The sequence below is a fragment of the Procambarus clarkii genome, chromosome 11 (genome assembly GCF_040958095.1).
Source record: "Procambarus clarkii isolate CNS0578487 chromosome 11, FALCON_Pclarkii_2.0, whole genome shotgun sequence".
In the NCBI taxonomy this organism is placed as follows: Eukaryota; Metazoa; Arthropoda; class Malacostraca; order Decapoda; family Cambaridae; genus Procambarus; species Procambarus clarkii.
Window position 1 is genome coordinate 20,735,968 of NC_091160.1, and position 21,875 is coordinate 20,757,842.

The 21,875-nt window shown below is 49.7% G+C and overlaps 1 protein-coding gene across 1 annotated transcript in view; it reads left to right on the forward strand.

Moving 5' to 3' along the window:
• The window catches only part of TBC1D5 (TBC1 domain family member 5), a gene marked incomplete in the record, with an annotated part of 601,299 nt that overhangs the window by 199,292 nt on the left and 380,132 nt on the right, over positions 1–21,875 (forward strand). Inside the window, 1 exon segment of the mRNA XM_045742746.2 lies at positions 17,104–17,121. Within this exon segment, the coding sequence (XP_045598702.1) occupies positions 17,104–17,121 (18 nt within the window).

A 21,875-nucleotide genomic window follows, 5' to 3' on the forward strand; every position in this document is an offset into this window, starting at 1 on the left:
TTGCAAAATAATAGCAGTTACATATACAATTTAACATTTTTAGGAAAATGTATTTTCCTAAAAATTTCCATTTTTTTTAATGTATTGCACGGTTCTGGTTTTGTTTCTCAAATCATCTAGATATGTATTGCGTGGTCTAAGGGTTAATAAGGTTTTTGACTTGGCAGCATAAAATTACATGATGTTTGTAATGCACATGATGTTTAATAATGTGCATTGATTATGAAGTCATTCTGTGTACCATGGGCTGCTTCTTTGATTATCAGTCTTCTCTGAAGTACTGAGTATGTTTAATACAGTGTGTGACTGTATAAATAGTGTGTGAAAATGTACATATTGTAAATATATTGAATATTGAAAAGGTAGTATTGCACCAATGAACAATTATTGTGGACACATTACTGACACATGTATCACAGTTCCATGAAACATTATGAACGTTTTACTGTATACATATTGTAAAGGACACACAAGCGAACAGCCCGTGATGATATCACACCTCGCTTTCTCCCATGTCCTCACAGTCAAAGTAAGTGGATTTTTTTTCTGTGGGGAGCCCCTACGGCTCCCTGGAGCTTATCAGGCTAATGTATATTATGTTAGACCGGGACATTAGCTATGGAGTTCAGACCTACCAGGGATCAGCGCCAGAACCTGGCCCCTTCAGAGAGGTTTCAGGGAGCAATGGCCTTGGAAAACCCCATATGGTTGGGGGTTTTCCTTATCTGCCATCGACTGGGGTTAGGCACCTAGAAAGGTAGGCATAACAAACCAAACCCCACATGGTAAGAAACTACAACAAAAAACTGAACAGAGGTAGAAAACTCCCTACAATCCCAAGGAAAACAATCAATCAATTTACTGCCGCGCCGGTCGTCCGCGCAGCCCTCCCCTTCCCGGGAGGGGGAGGGGGGCCCTCGGACCTCACCACGCCGGCTGCCTTCAGTTCGCAAGCTAGTGTCAACCGGGATAGACACTTCTCTGGCCTCAAATTCCTGGGCGGTATTTGCCTCGTGTGGCATTCTCTGCTGTTTTTGTGTGGTGTGTAGTGGCCAGGAGTACTTCATCAGTGCCGGGGCTGCATGCGCCTAGGGCTTCCTTCCCTAGGCGCCCTGTGAGTACTGCCCTTGCGTGTCAGGGTTATCTTCTCTGGGGCGTTCGGGAACCGCTCCCGTAGAGGTTTTTGCTGCTCGGCATTTGCCTCGCCCTTGGGGCCAGCTGGGGCTTGGGGCCCTTGTTTGGCCTTGGGGCCAGCTGGGGCTTGGGGCCCTTGTTTGGCCTTGGGGCCAGCTGGGGCTTGGGGCCCTTGTTTGGCCTTGGGTAGGGAGTGGTTTTGTGCTGGTTAGGGCGTCAAGGTGTTGCGCGGCCTGCCACCTAAGCGGCGACCGGTTCCTGTTGCTCTGGGGACGGTGTACTTTTGCGGGGTTTTTCTTTTGTTTGCCTGGTGGAGGTTCTGCCTCGTGGGCCCATAGTTCCCGTGGTATTGTTTTGGTGGCCCTCTGCTAGGCCCCCGTGCTTGTACACGTCCCAGGGGTTTTCAGTATTATCATTTACCCGTGTTTTGTTTGGGTTTCTTAACCGTTAGCAACACCTTGCCCGGGCTTCCCGTAGTTGCTACCCTACGGGCCCTGGAAACCCCTGTCGGGGCTCGGGGACCCATGGATGCGTCTCCCGAGTTCCAGCCTGCCTTGTGCGGGTTTGAAGGTTGCAGTGTGCCCTTGTCTCAGGGTGACAGTCACCTGTTTTGCCTCCGTCATGCTGCCTGTTGGGTCAATGACGCCTTTGACCTGGAGTCTTGCGAGTCCTGTTCTCTGCATGTGCTCCGGTTTTACTCTGAGGATGTTCCTATTAGAGTACAGGCAGCATCAGCGTTGCATGTTAGATTTAGGTTATTGCAACGCACTAGGTCGGTTTCCCGCCTGGATGCCCCGACGCTGCCCCGTTTTGGCTTTAAGGACCCTGACCTGGGGGCGTTGGTTGCTATGGCTTTGGCTCCTGCCGTGCCCTCTGGTCCTTCCCCTGTGGTTCTTCCTGCACCTCCCCCCCTGTGTCCGGCTCCGAAACGTATGCGGTTTTCGGCCTTGGCACAGGATTTAGTTGGTGGAGAGACTCAGGCTGCTTCGGGGGCTGCCCCATCCGGGTCGGGGACGGAGGCATTTGAGCCGGTTCCTCCTGCCGATGCTTCTGGGTCCCACCAGCAGGCCCCCTTCTTGTCTGCCTTTCCCTTGGACTCTACCTTTTCTTCAGGGATAGAGGGTTTGGAGGACGGCTCTGCCCCGGGTCCCGACGTGGGGGATCCTGGGGCTGGGGAGGAGTCGGCCTGGGGGCCTCGGGCCCCCTGTGACCCCGCTTGGGTGCTTTTGCCTTCCCCACGGGGTTTATTGTTGCAGGGGGAGGGGTTTTCTTACCCTCCCTCCCTGTATGAGTATGATTTGGGTTCAGCTCCTCCCCGGGTTCGGTTCTGGGCGCCTTTGGGTACCTCGACTCCGTCTTTACAGGGGTTTGCTACTTCCCGTCTCTCCGCGAAGGTGGCACGGGAAGCTCTTGCTGCATACCTCTTGCGAGACCCGGGTTATGCCTCCCCAATGGATCCGTCCTCGTTTGAGTTCGGTTCTTCTTCCCGTTTTTGGGTGCGTTTGGAGGTTCCGGGGTCTTCCTGGCTAGCAGACTGCCCTTTCTTTTCGTTGGGGGCGTGGCATGGGTTCTGTCAGACCCGCACGCTTGATTGGCGGGAGACTGCTACTTTTATGCAGGTTTACCTGGGGGGCGAGTTTGAGCACCTTAATGTGTGCTTATTCGCTCTTGTGCTTTCTCGGGATGTTGGCCTTTTCCAGCTTCACGTGCAGGTTCCTCAGCTTTCGGCTTCCTTGGTTGCGGAGGAGTTGCGCTCCCGTGGGCATTTGGCTTCGGTCTTGCGTTTCTTTTCCCTTCTCGAGCTCTCTTCTTCTTGGCTCGAGGAGGATGTGGGAGCGTTGAGTGAAGGGCCTTCGTCCGGGGCGCTTTCTTCGGCAGCTAGGGCGTCGGCTGCACTGTTGAAGCTCTTTGCGCCCATCCTGAAGAAAGCAGTGTCTCTGTTTTTTGCTTCTTGCCTCGCGTGCCGTCAGGCTGTGCTCGCCCTCTCTTTGGAATCCGCTTGGGCCCTGGCTCTTAGGTTTTCGTCTCCTTTTTGTCCGTTGCTGTTTGCAGAGTCTGCAGTGTCCCAGTTTCTGCATGCGGCTTCGTCTAGTTGTCATCCTATGGCGGACTTGTTAATTCTCCGGAGCGGTCGTTCTCGGCAGTTTCGGAGGGGTCGTGTCAGGGTTTCGGGTTCCGCTGGTCAAGGTGGGCCATTGGTGCCAGTTTCTGAGCCGTTGTTCCCTTTGGGGCCAGCGTCGTCTGGTCGGCGCAGTGATCGCCCTGTTCGACGGTTGGGTTCTCGTAAGGGGCGTCGGCCCTTTCGCGGTTTGCCCTGTTGACGGGGCGATGGGGGGGAGGCTCGCTCTGTTTGCCCACGCCTGGTCCCACGATTTGTGGGCCTTTTCGGTTGTGTCATCCGGCCTGCGGTGGCGTTGGGCGACTCGTCCTCCTTTGGGGGGTTCGGGGCTAACAAGGCAGGTCTCTTCTCCTGCGCTTCGTCAAGTCATCTTGGAGTGGGTGCGCTTGGGCGTGATCGAAACGACTACGTCCCTCAGGTGGGTTTCCCGCCTGTTTCCAGTGCCGAAATGGGACTGTGCAGATCTGAGGTTCATTCTGGACTTGTCCCGTCTGAACTCCTGGATTCCTTGCCCCTCCTTTCGGATGACTACTCTGTCTCAGGTCTGGCTTCTGTTCGAGCCGGGTGCCTGGATGGTGTCCCTGGACCTCAAGGACGCGTATTGGCACGTTCCTATTCATCCGGGGTTCAGGGACTGGTTAGGTTTCGTGGTGGGGCGCCACGCTTACCGTTTTCGATGCCTACCTTTTGGCCTGAATCTGGCACCTCGCGTTTTCACCCGTCTGACCCGGGTTGTGGTGACCCGTCTGCGTCTTCTAGGGATTCGGGTTTTGGCCTACCTCGACGACTGGCTGGTGTGGGCTCCCAGTCGGTCAGCTTGTCTGCTCGCCAGGGATATGGTTCTTTCCCAGCTCGCCAGGTTCGGGTTCCTGGTGAACTGGAGGAAGTCCCATCTGGTTCCGTCCCAGGTTCGGACCTGGCTGGGTCTTGTTTGGGATTCTCGGACCGCTTCCTTGTCTCTCCGTCTGGCGGCGTTGCGGCGGCTGCGGGACCGCCGTTTGCTGTTTCTGAGGGGCTCCCGGGTCACTTGGCGGTTGCTCGAGCGGTTGTGCGGGAGTCTGAACTTCGCTGTGCTAGTCTACCCGCCGGGTCGGGTTTGGCTTCGGCGTCTGTTTTGGTTCCTTCGGGGACGTCCTTTCCGCCTCTCTCGCCATCGTTGGTTTCGCCCTCCGGGGGTCTTATGTCGGTTGCTGCATCACCGACTTCCTCTTCGGGCTTTTCGGGGTTCGGTGCCTTGGCGCCTTCCCGAGCCCTCGCTCGATGTGTTCACGGACGCGTTGTCTCTTGGCTGGGGCTTTGTGACCAGTGCTCACCATGCAGGCCAGGGACGGTGGGGTCCGTCCTTCCATCGGGCTCACAGCACGGTTCGGGAGTTTGCAGCTGTCTGGTTCGCGCTTCGGAGGATTTGGGTTGCTCGGAGATCGACCATTTGCCTCCATTCGGACTGTTCTCCAGTGGTTCATTGCCTGAACCGCGGGGGTTCTCTTCGGTCCTTGGCTCTTTGGGGTTGGTCCCTTCGAGTGGTTCGTCTGCTGGATTCTCGGGGTTTGGCTCTCCGTGCGGTTCACGTCCGGGGAGTGTCAAACGTTCTGGCGGATGGTCTGTCTCCCTTCCTTCCCCTGTCCACGGAATGGACGGTCGACGACAACTCGTTTCGTTGGATCTGCCAGACGTACGGTCTCCCAGATGTGGTCGTCTTTGTGTCGGCGTGGTCCCGGCGTCTCCCTATATATGTGACGCCCTTCCCCGACTGCGAGGCGTTCGCGGTGGATGCCTTTCGGCAGGACTGGTCGAGGTGGGGTTACCTGTACCTCTTTCCTCCGGTCCAGCTGTTGCTTCGGGTTCTGGTTCGGTTAGAGACATTCCCGGGAAGAGTAGTCTTCGTGGCCCCTTGGTGGCCGGCCCAGCCTTGGTTTCCGGTGCTTTTGGCTCGGTGCCCGAACCCGGGACGTTTCCCGCGGCTCCGCCTCTTTCAGCAGGTCGGCCCGATCCGGTACGGGGCTGGTTCGACCTTCTCCTCTGCTCTTCGCGTCTGGTCTTTTTGACGCGGGTGTATCACCATTTCTATGGTGATCAGGTGGCTTCTTTGATGGTGTCCCACCTGAGAGCTTTGTCTAGGCGACAGTATGAAGTTTCCTGGCGTTCCTTTCGCCATTTTCTGGCTCTTCGTAGGTTGTCTTTTCTTTCGGATCGGGTTGTTTTGTCCTTTCTTACTTGGCTTTTTCAGGACCGTCATTTGATGCCTAATACTGTCGCCTCGTATCGTGCGGCGCTGGCGGAGCCGCTCAAGCTAGCTTTCGGGGTGGACGTCACATCCGCCCCGTTTCGTAAGCTTTCCCGTGCTATGTTTCACCTCCGGCCTGCTCATGCGCCTCCTGAGCCGTCCTGGTCCTTGGACAGGGTGCTCTCCTATCTTTCCTCTCCTCGGTTTATGGTGGCCCCTTCGGTTCCTGATTGTTTTTCTAAGGCTTTGTTTTTGTTGGCATTGGCCTCTGGGGGCCGGGTAGGGGAGCTTCATGCTCTCCTCCGGCGCAGGGGTTTCTGCTCTTTTGGTCCTGGGGGTAGGTTTGTCCGTTTGCAGCCTTCTCCATCTTTTCTGGCGAAGAACGAGACAGCTGCTTTCCGGAGGGGTCCGTGGGTCATTGATGCTTGGTTGGTTCGGCCGGGGGTGCATCATGTGTTGTGTCCTGTATTATAGTCTTGTGGGTTGGTGGTGTTGTCATCGTTGATCTTTCTCTATGGACAACCCAACCCACAACTCGGTAGAGTGCTTATACTAGGACATCACCCTTGGCGCTTCTGGCTCTTGGAGAGGGGCTCAGCGTCACACGTTTAGGGGATGCGGCTCCAACACTTAGCCTCGTTGTCACGTGCACACACCCACTCGAGCCGCTGTGACTCCCCACTCTCTCCTTAGGTAATATGATCTCCTCAATCCCCTTTGACTTATTAGTATTACCTTCTACCCTGTCCACAGCAGTGGTTCTTGGTTCTTTCTCTCTCTCCTTCTGTACTATTTCATGCGAAGCCTCACTAGGACAAGGTCAAATACCAGCAAATTGGGATACATTTACTGGACAAAGCACATACACGATACATACACACATATAATAATAATGACTCCTATACTCTATAATATTACAATCAGGTTGCACTCCAACATCGTCAGAACTCTATCATCAGCTTATCAAGTGGTATCCTATCTCCTGGTTCACCACCTGATACTATCAACCTCCTCAAGTTGATCAAGTCTACATACACTGTTGCACCATCAGCAAGAGAATATATATATGTATCTATAAATGTGTACAAAGAAAATCAGCATTTGAATGCAATAACATATATCATTATAAACGTTCCTTGATACACAACAATGATCAATCGATCACTCTATCAGTCCTAGAACACATACATCTGTAGATAATCCAGCCTACGTCTGTAACTCTAAACTTCAGTATAAAACACTCCTTGACATAAGAATGCCAACAATCACTCGCCTCTCACTGCGTCTTGCACGCTAATGACAATCAAACACTATCAACTCCCTACAAGTAATCCACCAGAACTTCCCTTCCACCTCTGGAGGTTCACTACCCTGATATCTTCGGGTTCTTCCGGGTTTAACTACCAGGATCCTCTGCAGCTCCTCCAGGCTGCTACCATGAAGTTTTCTTGAGCAACTATGGTGTTCTACTACTTCTGCTAGGTTCCTCCACAGCTCTCTTGGCTGCTACACCATGAAGTTTCCTCGAGCAACTATGGTGCTTCACCACCTCTACAGAAGCACGTGACACTCCTCTTCACTGCTTCTCCTCACAGCTCGAGGTCCTCTGCTCCACTACCTTGGAGTCTCATCAACTACTCCCTCTGTGCTGGCTTCGAAGTTCTCAGCAACTTCTTCCCCAAAGACAAACCTGCAACCCATCGACACTCCAATAAAATTGTTTCCCCTTTAACACATAAACAAAAATAATCACACAATATGTTTGCCTCCAACCTCTATCTGTCCTGTACATACAGTGAGAGTGGACTCCCCCGTTTTGGGCGGGTCCATACTCCACCTCGCCCGGTGGGCCTCCTCACTCAGGGAGGGTCCTTCATCGTCAGGAGCCGGGCTCCCTCAGTTGCCCGCCAGCGCTCAGAGGGGACGGACGTCGCTCCGTGTTCCTCCCTCTCCACTCTCTTATTTCAGGCCTTCTGCCTTATTAAAACATGTCTAACTTATAAATAAACATCGCTACTGTCGCTGGGCACACGACCAACTACAAGCAATCACTATGAACTGGCTTAAATCGTGCTTACCACAGATTGTCTAGTCGAGGGCGCTATCCCTCTGACAGAGCTTGGTCAGGGCGCTTCCACAGCCCACAATAATGCCTCTGGGCGATTTAATATCTGCTCGTCGACCAGGACTTGCGACCACAACGTTCCCAGCTCGATTCTACAGCTGGCACATCTGCATACTTCTCTTCTCTTCGAGATATATCACTAGGGGTTCCTTCTGACGGGAGCTCAACGGAGCGCGGCTTTCCCCTGCGATGTCTGGCACTCAAGTGAGGTCAAAGCCCCTCCAGAAGCGAGCCTCACGCCTCCAGCAAAATGTCCACATCTCCTAGCCAGTCATTTATCTGTTTTCTTCTACACTGCCCATAATCTTAAATTGTTAAATATATCCAAGCAACTCTTTTTACATATGGGTTATCACCTCAATATTTGCTAGACCTTCCAGTTAGATCAGGCTTGATGAATAACTCTCAAGGAGGGAGACTCGTTTCTTCTGCAGGCTGAGATCATAACACCTGTTGCTGCACTTCGCCGTTACCAACGCGCTTCAGCCGGGGTGGCTGGGGATGCGCTTTGGGTTGATCCGGTTTCCCTCGTTCCCTGTTTCAGGGCTCGGGTCTCCCAGGTTGTCCGCAGGGTTATTAAGTCTAGCCAGCCTGCGGTCTATCCTTGCGCCCATGACGTTAGGAAGTTTGCGGCTTTGGCTGCCGTGTTTGGTAATATGTCTTGGGCACATATTCGGGCGCGTGGATTTTGGAAGTCGAACAGGGTCCTGGCCGCCCGTTATTTGGTTAACGTCCCTGCTCCTCGTCGTTCTTGTGTTGCTTTGGGTCGCAGGTTGCAGCCAGTTGTCTCGACTTCGCGTTGAGGAGTTTGTGGCCGCTGCCTCCCGGGTAAGTCCCCTTTTTTCCTTCTCTTTGGGTATGTAGCTCCAGGGAGCCGTAGGGGCTCCCCACAGAAAACCAGCGTTGAATGTAATGAAACGCCATTTTCTGGGTGAGCCCCGGAGGCTCCCTGGATACCCTCCCTCCCATCCGGTCGGCGGGATTTTTCGCGTTGGTTGAAGCCTAGTTTCCAAACTGACGGCAGCCGGCGTGGTGAGGTCCGGGGGCCCCTCCCCCTCCCGGGGAGGGGAGGGCTGCGCGGACGACTGGCGCGGCAGTAAATTGATTGTTTGATTGTTTTCCTTGGGATTGTAGGGAGTTTTCTACCTCTCTGTTCGGTTTTTTGTTGTAGTTTCTTACCATGTGGGGTTTGTTTTGTTATGCCTACCTTTCTGGGTGCCTAACCCCGGTCGATGGCAGATAAGGAAAACCCCCAACCATATAGGGTTTTCCAGGGCCATTGCTCCCTGAAACCTCTCTGAAGGGGCCAGGTTCTGGCGCTGGTCCCTGGTAGGTCTGAACTCCATAGCTAATGTCCCGGTCTAACATAACATACATTAGCCCGATAAGCTCCAGGGAGCCTCCGGGGCTCACCCAGAAAATGGCGTTTCATTACATTCAACGCTGGTTTTTTTATTAGGCCTGCAGTTGTAAATGGCTTTATAATCAGCTAAGTTGTAGAGTTGGGTATAGTCTTTACTTAGCCAGGTTTCTGTTAAAATAGTAAACGATAATTTAGTACTAAGTGCTGTGAGTAGTGCATTTATATCATCAAAATGTTTACCAAGTGATCTAACATTTTGGTTGTAAACTGATAAGCAAGTGCTATTTAGGAGTTTGTTTTTTGCAAGATTTGCTGTGTAATACCTGCAATAATGATGATCAATGTGCTGATTGGTGTAGATATGAGACAGAAGATTTCGATCAGGATCAATATCAGTATGCATGTAGATGCAATGGGGTCACGATACAATAAGACAAGCAATTACAGAAAAAAGTTAAAAGTTATCTGCTGTAAATAGAAAGTAATTAAAGCAAAACACAACAATAAATGCAATTACACAAAAAAATAGAAACAATTAGAAGTAAATTAAAGATCACCGTAGATAGCCAGGATGGATATAGAAGTTAAGTAAAGAGAGAAAACAAAAAATCAGTAGAGACTGACAAGATTAATATATAACAAATAATAAGACAAATAATAATTGTAAAGTAAAATAATCTTAAAGATAATTAATTTTATATAGCTTAGTTATGAACCTATGATTAGCATGAACTTAAGAAAACAAATCAGTGAGATAACTTCAGGGAGCCTTCGGGGCTCACCCAGAAACTGGCGTTTCATTACATTCAACGTTGGTTTTCTGTGGGGAGCCCCTACGGCTCCCTGGAGCTTATCGGGCTAATGTGTGTTATGTTAGACCGGGACATTAGCTAAGGAGTTCAGACCTACCAGGGACCAGCGCCAGAACCTGGCCCCTTCAGAGAGGTTTCAGGGAGCAATGGCCCTGGAAAACCCCATATGGTTGGGGGTTTTCCTTATCTGCCATCGACCGGGGTTAGGCACCCAGAAAGGTAGGCGTAACAAAACAAACCCCACATGGTAAGAAACTACAACAAAAACCGAACAGAGAGGTAGAAAACTCCCTACAATCCCAAGGAAACAAGCAAACAAGCAAACATCACACTTTACTGCCGCGCCGATCGTCCGCGCAGCCCTCCCCACCCCGGGAGGGGGAGGGGGGAGCCCCGGACCTACCGCGCCGGCTGCCAAGCTCCAGTTCGTTCGCTAATGTCAACCGGGATTGACGCTTCTCTGGCCTCAGTTTCCTAGGCGGTGTTTGCCTTGTGTGGCGTTCACTGCCGTGTGTTGTGGTGTGCGGTGGCCAGGAGTACTTCATCAGTGCCGGGGCTGCATGTGCTTAGTGGCTGCCTTCCCTAAGCGCCCTGTGAGTACTGCCCTTGCGTTCCAGGGTTATCTTCCCTGGGGCGTTCGGGAACCATTCCCGTAGAGGTTCTTGCTGCTCGGCATTTGCCTCGCCCTTGGGGCCAGCTGGGGCTTGGGGCCCTTGTTTGGCCCTGGGTAGGGATTGGTATTGTGCTGGTTAGGGCGTCAAGGTGTTGCGCAGCCTGCCACCTAAGCGGCGGCCGGTTTCTGTTGCCTCTGGAGACGGTGTACTTTTGCGGGGTTTTTCTTTTGTTTTTCATTTTCTTGCCTGGTGGGGGTCTGCCTAAGGTGGTTATAGTTCCACTGGTAGTGTTTGGCGGCCCTCTGCTAGGCCCCCGTGCTTGTACACGTCTCGAGGGGTTTTCAGTGCTATAATCTACCCTCTTGTTATGTTTGGGTTTCTTAACCGGTTAGCAACACCTTGCCCGGGCTTCCCGTAGTTGTTACCCTACGGGCCCTGGAAACCCCTGTCTGGGCTCGGGGGACCATTGAATGTGTCTTCCGGGTTCCAACCCGTCTTGTACGGGATCGTTGGTTGCTGTTCCCTTGTCTCCGGGTGACAGTCGCCATTTTTACCTCCGTCATGCTGCCTGTTGGGTCACTGACACCTTGACCCGGAGTCTTGCGAGTGATTCTCTGCTTGTTCTCCAGTACTCTCCTGATGTTATTACTGTTCAGAGTACAGGCGGCATCCGTGTTGCAAGCTAGGTTCGGTTGCTGCAACATGCTAGGTTGGTTTCCCACTCGAATGCCCCGTGGCCGCCCCGTTTGGTTAGGTGCTGCTCGCCCCTTTCTCTCCATGTTCCCGGCTCCGGACCGTCTGCGTGTTTCTGGGTCGGGGCGGGGTTCAGTTGCGGCAGAGACTCGGGCGGTTTTCGGGGGATGCCCCGTTCGGGTTGGGGACGGAGGTTTGAGCCTGTGCCTCCTGCCAAGGCTTCTGGGTCTTACCAGCGGCCCTTTCTTGTTGCCTTTCCCATGGGCTCTTGCTTTTCTTTCAGGGCGGAGGGCTTGGAGGACGGCTCTGCCCCGGGGCCTCTGTTGTTGGTTCCCGGGGCTGTGGGGGATGCCTACTAGCAGTTCTGGGGCGGTTTTGCCCCTTCAGGGGTTTTTCTGCTGTTGGGCGTCGTTTTTCGCCCTTCCAGTCTGCTAGCTTCCCACATTTGCTGGCGTGTTTTTGTGTATTAAGCGTCAGTCACAGCCCCTGCTGGCGGCCATTTTCGTCTGCCGGTTTCCCGGCGTGGCCACCAGGGCGGCGTTGCGGTTTGTTTACATGCGCCTGGGTGTGCGAGCGAGCGTCTCTGGTGAGTTTTCAAAAACTTTGCAGGGTTTTTGTTCTCCTGTTGTCGTTTCTTTGTTTTTCTGGTGTTTTCTTGCCGTTGCCTGTTTCTCTGGGAACGTTTGGGTGTTGATTTGGGTCTGAGCCTCTGGGTTTAGGCTCAGTGCCCCTGGCTGGTATGCTTGCTCCCACACCTTGCCCCTCGGTTTTCGGTCTGTTGGGACCGTTTTCCCAGGGCGTTCTGCTGGGGTCTGTGCTTTGCCTTTTAGTGGTGTTCTCCGCTGGCAAATGTGGTGGTTTGGGCTCCCCCTGGTTCGATTCTGGGTTCCTTTGGGTTCCTTGGTTTCGTTCTGGAGGTTTCTTCCTCTTGGGCCCCCTTTTGTGGGTTCAGGGGACTTTGTTTCCTCATGTGACCCGGTTCTGCCTTTTGGGGTTCCGGGGTCTTCCTGGCTTGCAGACTGAGCTTTTTGGGTCTTGGCACATGTTGTGGTTGTGCTGGGACTTTGTGGTTTTGCTGTCGAGGTGGGCCTTTTGATGCAGTTTTGTGCCTTCTTTGCCTGGCCGGCGTAGTGCTCTTTGCCACTAGTCGGCGGCTTGTGCTTTTACACTATATGTCCTCACCTAGTTGTGCTTGTGGGGGTTGAGCTCTGGCTCCTTGGTCCTGCCTCTCACCCGTCCGTCAACAGGTGTATCGGTTCCTGTGCCTCTTGGGCTCTGTCATGTCTACATGTGACATTGTATGGGGGTCGGCCTCGTTCCTTGTGTGAGGAGTCGCCACATTACTTCTTAGTGCTTTCCCGTTCCCATTCTGACACTCACCAAAAAAAAAAAAAAAAAAAAAAAAAAAAAAAAAAAAAAAAAAAACTAATTCTATCTGTGGCTCTTTTGGGTACTCAGTTTCCACCTGTGTCCCCTAGTGCGTGTGCCCCTTGTGTTACATAGCCTGTCCTTCTCAACCCTGTCGATTCCCTTGGGTATCTTGTATGTGGTGATCAGGTCTCCCCTCCCTTCCTCTTCCAGCGAAGTGTGGTTTCATTTCCGTAGTCTCTCCTCATGACTTCGGTAGTGTACTTTTTCTTTCTGAAGGGGTTCTGTTCCCTTCTCTGTTGACTGGGCGCTGGGGGAGCAGCTTGCTCTGTTGCCTCTCGCTTGGTCCCGCTGTTGGTGGGCGCTTTGGGTTGTCTTCCGGCCTCTGCTGGCGTCGGAGGACGGCTTCTCCCCCTTGGGGGGGGTTCAGAGCTGGCGGGGTGGGCTTCTTCCCTGCGCTTCGTCATTTCCTCTTCGTGGGTGCGTGGGGCGTGGTCGATCCGCCCCATCCTTCTGGGCTTCCCGTCTGCTCTTTGCAGTCATGAGCTTTTCCCGTCTGCTCTTTGCAGTCATGAGTTTTTCCAGTCTGCAGTTCTTCTGGACTACTTCCGTCTGCGCCCTGGATCCTCTGCCCTGCTCGGAGGACTGTTGTCTCCTGTTCGGATTCTGTTAGGGCCGGGTGCATGGATGGTGGACCTGGACCTCCAGGTCACTTCTTGGCACGTTCCTCTCCAGTTTTTCTGGGGCTAGCACGGTTGGTAATTCCCTATGTGTACTTACCTCAGTGTAGTTACAGGATGTGAGCTACTCTCGTGGTGTCCCCTCTTCCCGGCACTCTTTGTCATATAATGCCTTGATTATTCTTGTCATATTGTCATATAATGATTGTCATATGTCATAATATGTCTTCATATGGTTGTCATACAATGCTTTGGTGGTGGGGCTTCAGGTTTGCTGTTTTTATTGCATTCCCTATTTTGTGAAGGGCACTTTGTATACTCTTTGCATCTTTACCGGATCTTAGTGCCCTGTCTGCGTCTGAGATTCGGTGTCTGGCCTACCTCGACGACTGGCTGGAGTGGGCTCCCAGTCAGTCCGCTTGTCTGCTCGCCAGGGGATGGTTCTTTCCAGATCGCTGGGTTTGGTTTCCTGGTGATCTGGAGGTTTTACCTTCTGTTTCCGTCCCGGGTTCGGACCTGGGCCTTGTTTCAGGCTCTTGGGCCCCTCATTGTCTTCCCTCCAGAAGTGTTGCTGTGGCTGTGGTCCCGCCTTTGGCTGTTCAGGAGGGGGTCCCGGGTTGCTCAGCGGTTGCTTGGGCGGTTGTGCGGGAGTTTGCACTTCGGCGTGCTTATCTGCCCGCGGAGTCGGGTTTGGCTCCGGCGTCGGTTGGTTCCTACGGAGACTCCACTTCCGCCTCTTGCATTCCTTGGGTTCCTCTGGGGATCTGGTGTTGGTGCTGCGTCACCAGCTTCCTCTTTGGGGTTTTCGGGGTTCCGTGCCTTGGCGGCTCCCCGAGCCTTCGCTCGATGTGTTCACGGACGGGTCGTCTCTCGGCTGGGGCTTTGTGACCAGTGCTCGCCAGGTCGGCCGAGGTTGATGGAGTCTGTCTGTCCATCGGGCTCACAGCCCGGTTCGGGTGTTCATGGCTGTCTGGTTTGCGCTTCGGAGGGTTTGGGTCACTAGGTACTCTCCCATTCAGCTCTGTTTGGACTGTTCTCTGGTGGTTCTTGCCGGAACCACAGGGGGTTTGGTTAACCGTGTGGTTCGTGTCCGGGGTGTGTCCTGCGTCCTGGTGGACAGCTGTCTCGGTTCATTCCTCTTCGTGGGTTGGCCAGTCGTCGCCGATTCGTTTTGTTGGCTCTGTTGGGCTTATGGACTCCTGGCCATGGACGTCTTCGGGTCGGCGTGGTCTAGGCGTCGCCCGTTTTGTGGCGCCCTTCCCACCTGCGAGGACTTCACGGTGGAGGCTTTCGGCAGGCCTGGTCGAGGTGGGGGGTACCGGTACCTCTTCTCCCGGTCCAGCTGTTGCTTCGGGTTCTGGCTCAGTTGCAGCCCATTCCCACGAGAACAGTCCTTATGGTTCCACTGTGGCCGGCCCGGCCTTCTTTTCAGACGCTGCTTGATAGGTGTCCGTACCCGGGGCGTTTTTCCTGAGGCTTCGCCTCTTTCAGCAGGCCGAATCGGTCCTGTCCGTGACTGGTTCGGCCTTCTCTTTGGCTCTTCGCGTCTGGTATTTTGACGCAGGTATCGCCATCTCTATGGTGTTCAGGTGGCTTTGTTGACGGTGTCCCACCTGCGAGCTTCGTCTTGGAGACTGTATGACGTTTCTTACGTTTTCTCGCGTTTTGTTTCCCCCCCGGCCTGCTCATGAGTCGCCTGAGCCATCCTGGTCCTTGTTCAGGGTGCCTTCTTCTCTTCCCCTCAGTTTGTGGTAGCCCCTTCGGTTTTAGTTTCCTCCTCTTTGGTACTGGTGGTGGCTTTATTGGTGTGCAGCCTTTCTCTGTCCTGGCGACGGTCGAGACGGCTGCTTTCCGGAGGGGTTCTTGGGGTATTAGTACTTGTTTGGTTTGGCCGGGGGGTGCGTCCTGTGTTCTCCCGGGTCGTCCGCAGTGTTTTCCTTCTTACTGCGGTCTGTCTTTGCGCCCGTGCTGTTCAGACGTTTGCAGCAATTGCTGCTGTGTTGGTGACGTCTCGGGCTCATTTCGGGCGCAGGGAATTGTGGGTCGCACAGGTTTTTGGCCGCCCATCCATGTGTGCGTCTGTTCTTGGGCGTTCTTGTTGCCTTGGGTCGCAGGTTTGCGACCGGTTGTCTTGGCTTTGCGTTGCAGAGTTTGTGGCGGCCGCCTCCCGGGTTAGCCCTTTCTTTTCCTTCTCTTTGGGTATGAAGCTCCAGGGAGCCGTAGGGGCTCCCCACAGAAAACCAGCGTTGAATGTAATGAAACGCCATTTTCTGGGTGAGCCCCGGAGGCTCCCTGGAAACCCTCCCTCCCACCGGTCGGCGGTTTTTTCGCGTTGGTTGAAGCTTAGCTTCCGAACTGGAGCTTGGCAGCCGGCGCGGTAGGTCCGGGGCTCCCCCCTCCCCCTCCCGGGGTGGGGAGGGCTGCGCGGACGATCGGCGCGGCAGTAAAGTGTGATGTTTGCTTGTTTGCTTGTTTCCTTGGGATTGTAGGGAGTTTTCTACCTCTCTGTTCGGTTTTTGTTGTAGTTTCTTACCATGTGGGGTTTGTTTTGTTACGCCTACCTTTCTGGGTGCCTAACCCCGGTCGATGGCAGATAAGGAAAACCCCCAACCATATGGGGTTTTCCAGGGCCATTGCTCCCTGAAACCTCTCTGAAGGGGCCAGGTTCTGGCGCTGGTCCCTGGTAGGTCTGAACTCCTTAGCTAATGTCCCGGTCTAACATAACACACATTAGCCCGATAAGCTCCAGGGAGCCTCCGGGGCTCACCCAGAAAATGGCGTTTCATTACATTCAACGCTGGTTTTTTGGCAGGGTTTATCTTTAGCACGTAATATTTATGATATTCTCTGCTTTCCCACCTCTGTTTGGGGCAGGATTCTGGCCCCTGCTACCAGTATATAATGAAAATGTCTGAAATATAATTTAGATGGTATTGGCCTTACAGTACCAGTGCTAAGACCTATGATCACACTCTAAACCAAATGTTTGCTGAATTTATGTACAGTTCCCATATGTGTCTGCACTCACAGTTTTTGCACGCACTATCGAATCCCTGAAAGAGTTCATGGATTCTCTGACAGAGTCAGAGAGTTGACTCTCTGCAGTGGAAGGGTTAATTTATTGGTTTTGAAGTTTGTGCACCAGAGTCTAAATTCTTCAATTGTTTAAGTACTATAGTGATGTCTATATTAGCCAGATCAACTATTCACAGGAACTTCCATTAGAAAGGTATTTCTGTTTTTTCAGAGGTTCTAGGTTTTCACCATTTTGTGCCACAATGTATTTTTATTTTTCCAAATTATGGGGCATAGATTTGTTCATCATTTTATCTGAGTTACAATGAGAAAGTATATTTTAATATAATTTTGTTTATTAGTGGCACAAATTGTAATTATCTTGATTTCCATTAATTATTCAAACATGTAATCAAGATATAATAATCCTGCAAACATATAACGTAACAGTCCTTATGATTCCCTTGTTACAACTTGTAAGAAAGTTGTTACATCTTGTAATAACATTTTTATGATATATTAGAATGTTGTTACAACTTGCTATATTGGTTGTCACAATTGTTAAAGGGTGTTAAACCTTGTTCGAACGTTGTAGCAACGTCGTAGTTTTGTTGTGTGTTTGGCGGGAAACAATAACTGGATTGGAAGTTTTCCAATACATCAGGATTAATGGTGAATTATTATCAGTTCCTATGAGATACCAATTTATATCTGTTTACTGTAGTTTTAAAGTTTTCTGAAAAAACAAAAGTGTTTGATTTGTAGAATCAATCAAGGTAACAGTGAATGAATAAATAATGTTAACATATTACTGTACTGTACTATGTTGCACTTTTTCATTGAAAGATACCTTGTCCTAAGAAATTGAACATAATTCATTGTGGACCTTAAAAATATATAGAACATGTGTGGCCTCCGCTTCAGTTTGATGTATTTTCCTGCTTTCCATCATGCAGTTTGACCGAGTATCAGCTGTGAGTATCCCTCCTCTTGTTGACACACTTTACTGTACGTAGTAGGAAATTATCAGCATATCACACTTCCTGTGCTGCAAATGTACTTGTATCTTTATGCGTTTAATTGTCACCTGTAGTAGGCACCTCATCATGTCTTCAGTAGTTATCATGAGTAAACTTGATTTTAAGTATAAACTCTCTTTTTTTTCTGATGGAAGCCCCATTGGCTCCCTGAAGCTATCATCACTGATTAAGCAATCTGTCCTAATAGAACGTCGCATTGTGATGTATACTCTACATAAGGTAAAAAATTGTCATACTAGAAAAGGGTAGCTGCTCGTGAAATTTACATATTGTCCAGTTTTCTGCTCTGGGTCCTCTGGGAGGTTAGAATAAGGGCACTTTAGTGCAACAGTGTCTTGTCGATGGGAAACCTTAGGAGGACGGGCTGGATTAAGTGCCATATTACCTTGTGTCATCAATTGTATAATTACCTACCAGGGACCACGAACCAGAACCTGGCTCCCCTCAGAGAGGCGATGGCATCACTTTACATTTAAAGGTTATCATGTTGACCAAACCACACACTAGACAGTGAAATTACGACGACGTTTCGGTCCGCCCTGGACCATTCTCAAGTTGATTGTCGACGTCCCTTCCCTTTCTAGTGTATGGTTTGATCAACATATTTCAGCCACGTTATTGTGACTCCTCGTCTGCACAAGGTTATTATCTTTGCCATCACCAGGGAAGCACCCAGAAAGATAGACGAATCAAAATAAACCCAAAATATGAAAGAAACTACCAAAACTTTGTGAAACTAGCCAGAGCCATCATACCACATGAGCCCGATGGGCACTTGCCCGGGGGCCTCACGAGCATTGGGGGCCCTCACGAGCATTGGGGGCCCCACGAGCATTGGGGGCTCCATGAGCATAGGACATGTTCATTATGGAAGCAGAATGTTTAAATATTTAGGTCTTGTTGCAAGTACACTTATACAATATAATATAACCCTACATCCTGGTGTTGGACTAAATACTAAACATTTAAGATACAATGGGGCCTCGACTTACGATGCTAATCCATTCATAGAGACGGATCATAAGTCGAAATATCGTAAGTCGAAGTGATTTTTCTTATAAGAAATAAAGGGATTTGAATTAATCCATTCCCCACCCTCCAAAATATTAACATACAAATACATTTTATACTGAATACAATGTTTTTTCTAACTACAATACAGTACCTAAGTTTATCTTAGCTTTATGGAGGGCTCTTGATGGCATATGGAAGATGGTGATGAGGGGGGAGGAGAAGAGTTGTTACTGTTTGGAAGGGGAGTCCCCTTCCAAACATTTGTCCATTAAAAGGTGTCTGTAATGATTCATCACTTTAGCACCCATAATGTTTTTTTTCTTAGCCAGTATGGTGGATATCGTTGACTGAGATTTGTTGTACTGCCTAGCCAGTCCAACAACCCGCACACCATTATCATATTTACGAATGATCTCTTGTTTCTGCTCTATGGTCATCCTTACATGGGATCTCATATGTTGAGCCTTACCACTGACTTTCCTGGGACTCATGGCGTGATATATAATACGGTGGTACCTCGGTTTAAGAGTTTAATCCGTTCCTGGAGACAGCTCGTATTCCGAAAACTCGTATTCCAAAGCTAATTTCCTCATAAGAAATAATGGGAAATGAATTAATCCATTCCTGACTACCCCAAAAACCCCACTTCAAACTAAATTTTATACCTAATTCATCTAAATAAACCTACAAAACTATGTTCAAGTTATTACTTACCTTGCTGTTGGCGTATAGAAGATGGTGAAGAGGAGGGAGGAGAAGAGGTGTTACTGTTTGGAAGGGGAAGTCTCCTTCCATTATAACATCAGGCAGTGAGGACTTCACTGGTGTGCACACACTGGCACTTTTTGCCTGCATACCATTAAGACTTGCTTGTCTTACTAAGAATCTGTCTAAAGACACTTGTTTTTCCCTACATTTTAACACTTGTCTGTAGTAAGACATCACATTGTCATTTAAAAGGTCAATGCAATGGCCTGCTACAACTTTATCTGGGTGAGTTTTTTCAACACAACTTTGCAATTCTTCCCATACTTCACACATTTTCTTAACACTTTAGCGTTATCACAGCGCTCGAGAGCGTTACCACTTTTTGTGTTGAGGTCGCACAGCGGACTCGCTCACGAGTCACGAGAAAAAAATATTTCTATAAACTCTTTTTTTATGCGATCGACTTTGGGATAGTTTGAAAATGTCCTCCATGAAATTTTTCCATTTTCTCTAATAGCCGCATAGTCTATTTGGGAGAACGGCATAGCATTGCACCATCGAGGTAAGATCATTGTATTGTTGACACGTGTAATCGACGTAGTTTTTTATTTGGTGCCGGTCTAACGCATCCTTGTGTGACATTTTATACTTATGTTCTTCTAGAACATTCTATTACGAACACATTGGTACAAAATTGAAATACATACATCGAAAATTAATGTCAGGACAGTGAAAAGTGTATACACTTTTCAGTGTTGTAACTCGATCGCCCGAAACGCCGCACTATTTTCTTAGGTTAAACCTTACCACTGGCTTTCTAGGGACCCATGGCGAGATATATAATAACTTTTATGGTCACATGACCAAAAATCCAACAAAACACTGAAAATCCGGGTGAAGAATTGACGTGGGATAATCACTGGGCGTGAGGCACTGGTAAACTGAGGGGTGAGGGGGCGACGATCGCCGTACCACCACACACTAGGTCGGCCTGTACGCGTATCAACAAACTCGCCTTCCGAGGTAACCCTCGCCTTCCGAGGCACATTTTCAGAGCAAATACTGCTCGTATTCCAAAAAATTCGTATTCAGGGACACTCGTATTCCGAGTTACCACTGTAATTACTTTAATGTTCAAAATGCAAATAAATCACCGCAAAAGCGAAATTTCTTATTGGCGGGATCGTCACTAAGCGGGCAGCTATAGTAAACTGAGGCAGGTCGGCCGTGTGACCGGGAACCACGCGCTCGGTCGACCCGAACGTGTACCAACATACAGTATCCACTCAATTTAACGGCCTCTTTTATACCGATCTGCCGGTATTAACGACCGGTTTGGGAGACAGGTATCTGGAGCCTGCTATATTGGTCTGCGGTCGATATTACCGACGGTCGGTATTGGGTTTGTTGTGGCATCAGCGTCCCCTCACATGGCGACCAGGCCACCGACCTGGATCGTCCAGAGTCATATATTACATCTTAATTTTCTTTTAAAATGATTCACTTTAATGAAGAAAATTGTAAATTATTATTAATAAAATATTTTGAAACAGTTTTTATTAAGCAAAAGTCTTTGTTTTCGTATTAAATACCTTTTATAGTATAGGCACTAGGTATTTTTTTTCCCACGGACCTAGAATGTACGCCGCCGGGCCATGTGTTCCCATTGTTTACTGTGAACTCGCGCGGCTAGCTTCAATTGTGAAGGATATTACTGTACTGTAATTGTGATCTTCTTTTTAATTTACAAAATGCCAAAAGTTACCCAAAGGAAGCGCCTGACGGTTGCACAGAAGCTGGAGTTAATTAAGAAACTTGATAAAGGATATTCTCATGCACGAGCAGCAGCAGAGTTTAACATCGGGAAAAGTACAGTAAGTGACATCAAGAAACAGAAGGATACTCTATTAAAATATGTGAGCACAACAGAGTGTGCTACTTCTGGTGCTGCATGTTCGAGAAAAACAGTAAAGTCTGGTCAGTATCCACAATTGGATGCTGCAGTGTATAAGTGGTTTATTCAGCACCGCACAATTGGCATGGCAATAAGATTTGAAGAGCTTAAAGTTGCAGCAAGTAAACTTGCCATTCAATTAGGTATAAAAGATTTCAATGCAAGTGATGGGTGGGTTGGAAGATTTAAGGCTCGGCATAACATTTCAAACACCAAAAAAATTTCTGGTGAGGCGTCAAGTGCTGATCCCACTAATGTTGATTCATTCAAGGCTAAATTAAACGAGTACATTGTCAGTAATAATTTAAGCAAATATCAAGTATATAATGCTGACGAGACTGGATTTATGTGGCGAGCTGTACCAAGTACATCCTTAACCAGTAGGATGCAGGAAAATATTCCTGGACGAAAGATAAGCAAGGAACGACTCTCAGTCTTGCTCTGTGCTAATGCTGATGCCTCTCACAGGACAAAATGTGCCGTGGTAGGCAAGTCTAAAAATCCTCGAGCCTTAAAAAATATAATGCAGGCATTACCTGTAATATATTACAATTCTAAGAAATCATGGTTTAATCAAACAATATTTACGGACTGGTTTGAAAACCACTTTTGCAAAGAAGTCAGAGAATTCCAGATCAACAAAATGTGGAATAAAGGCCAGTGAGGTTAAGGCATTGTTGCTGCTAGATAATGCTCCTGCTCATCCCATTAGCAAGTTAATTTCAAGGGATGGCAGAATAAAATGCATGGCACTTCCACCAAACACAGCATCCTTGATCCAGCCCATGGACCAAGGTGTTATCCTTGCTGCTAAACGTATGTACCAAACAGCAATGCTTGAAGATGTTTTAGTTGTTTTACCTAGCGAGGAAGATGAATTGACAGGAAAGGATACAAGGGCTCAAAGAACACTAGAAAATCTAAAAAAGTACACAATCAGGGAAGCAATATTCCACTGGGCTAGGCTTTGGAATAAAGTGAAAGAAACCACACTAACAAATTCATGGAAGAA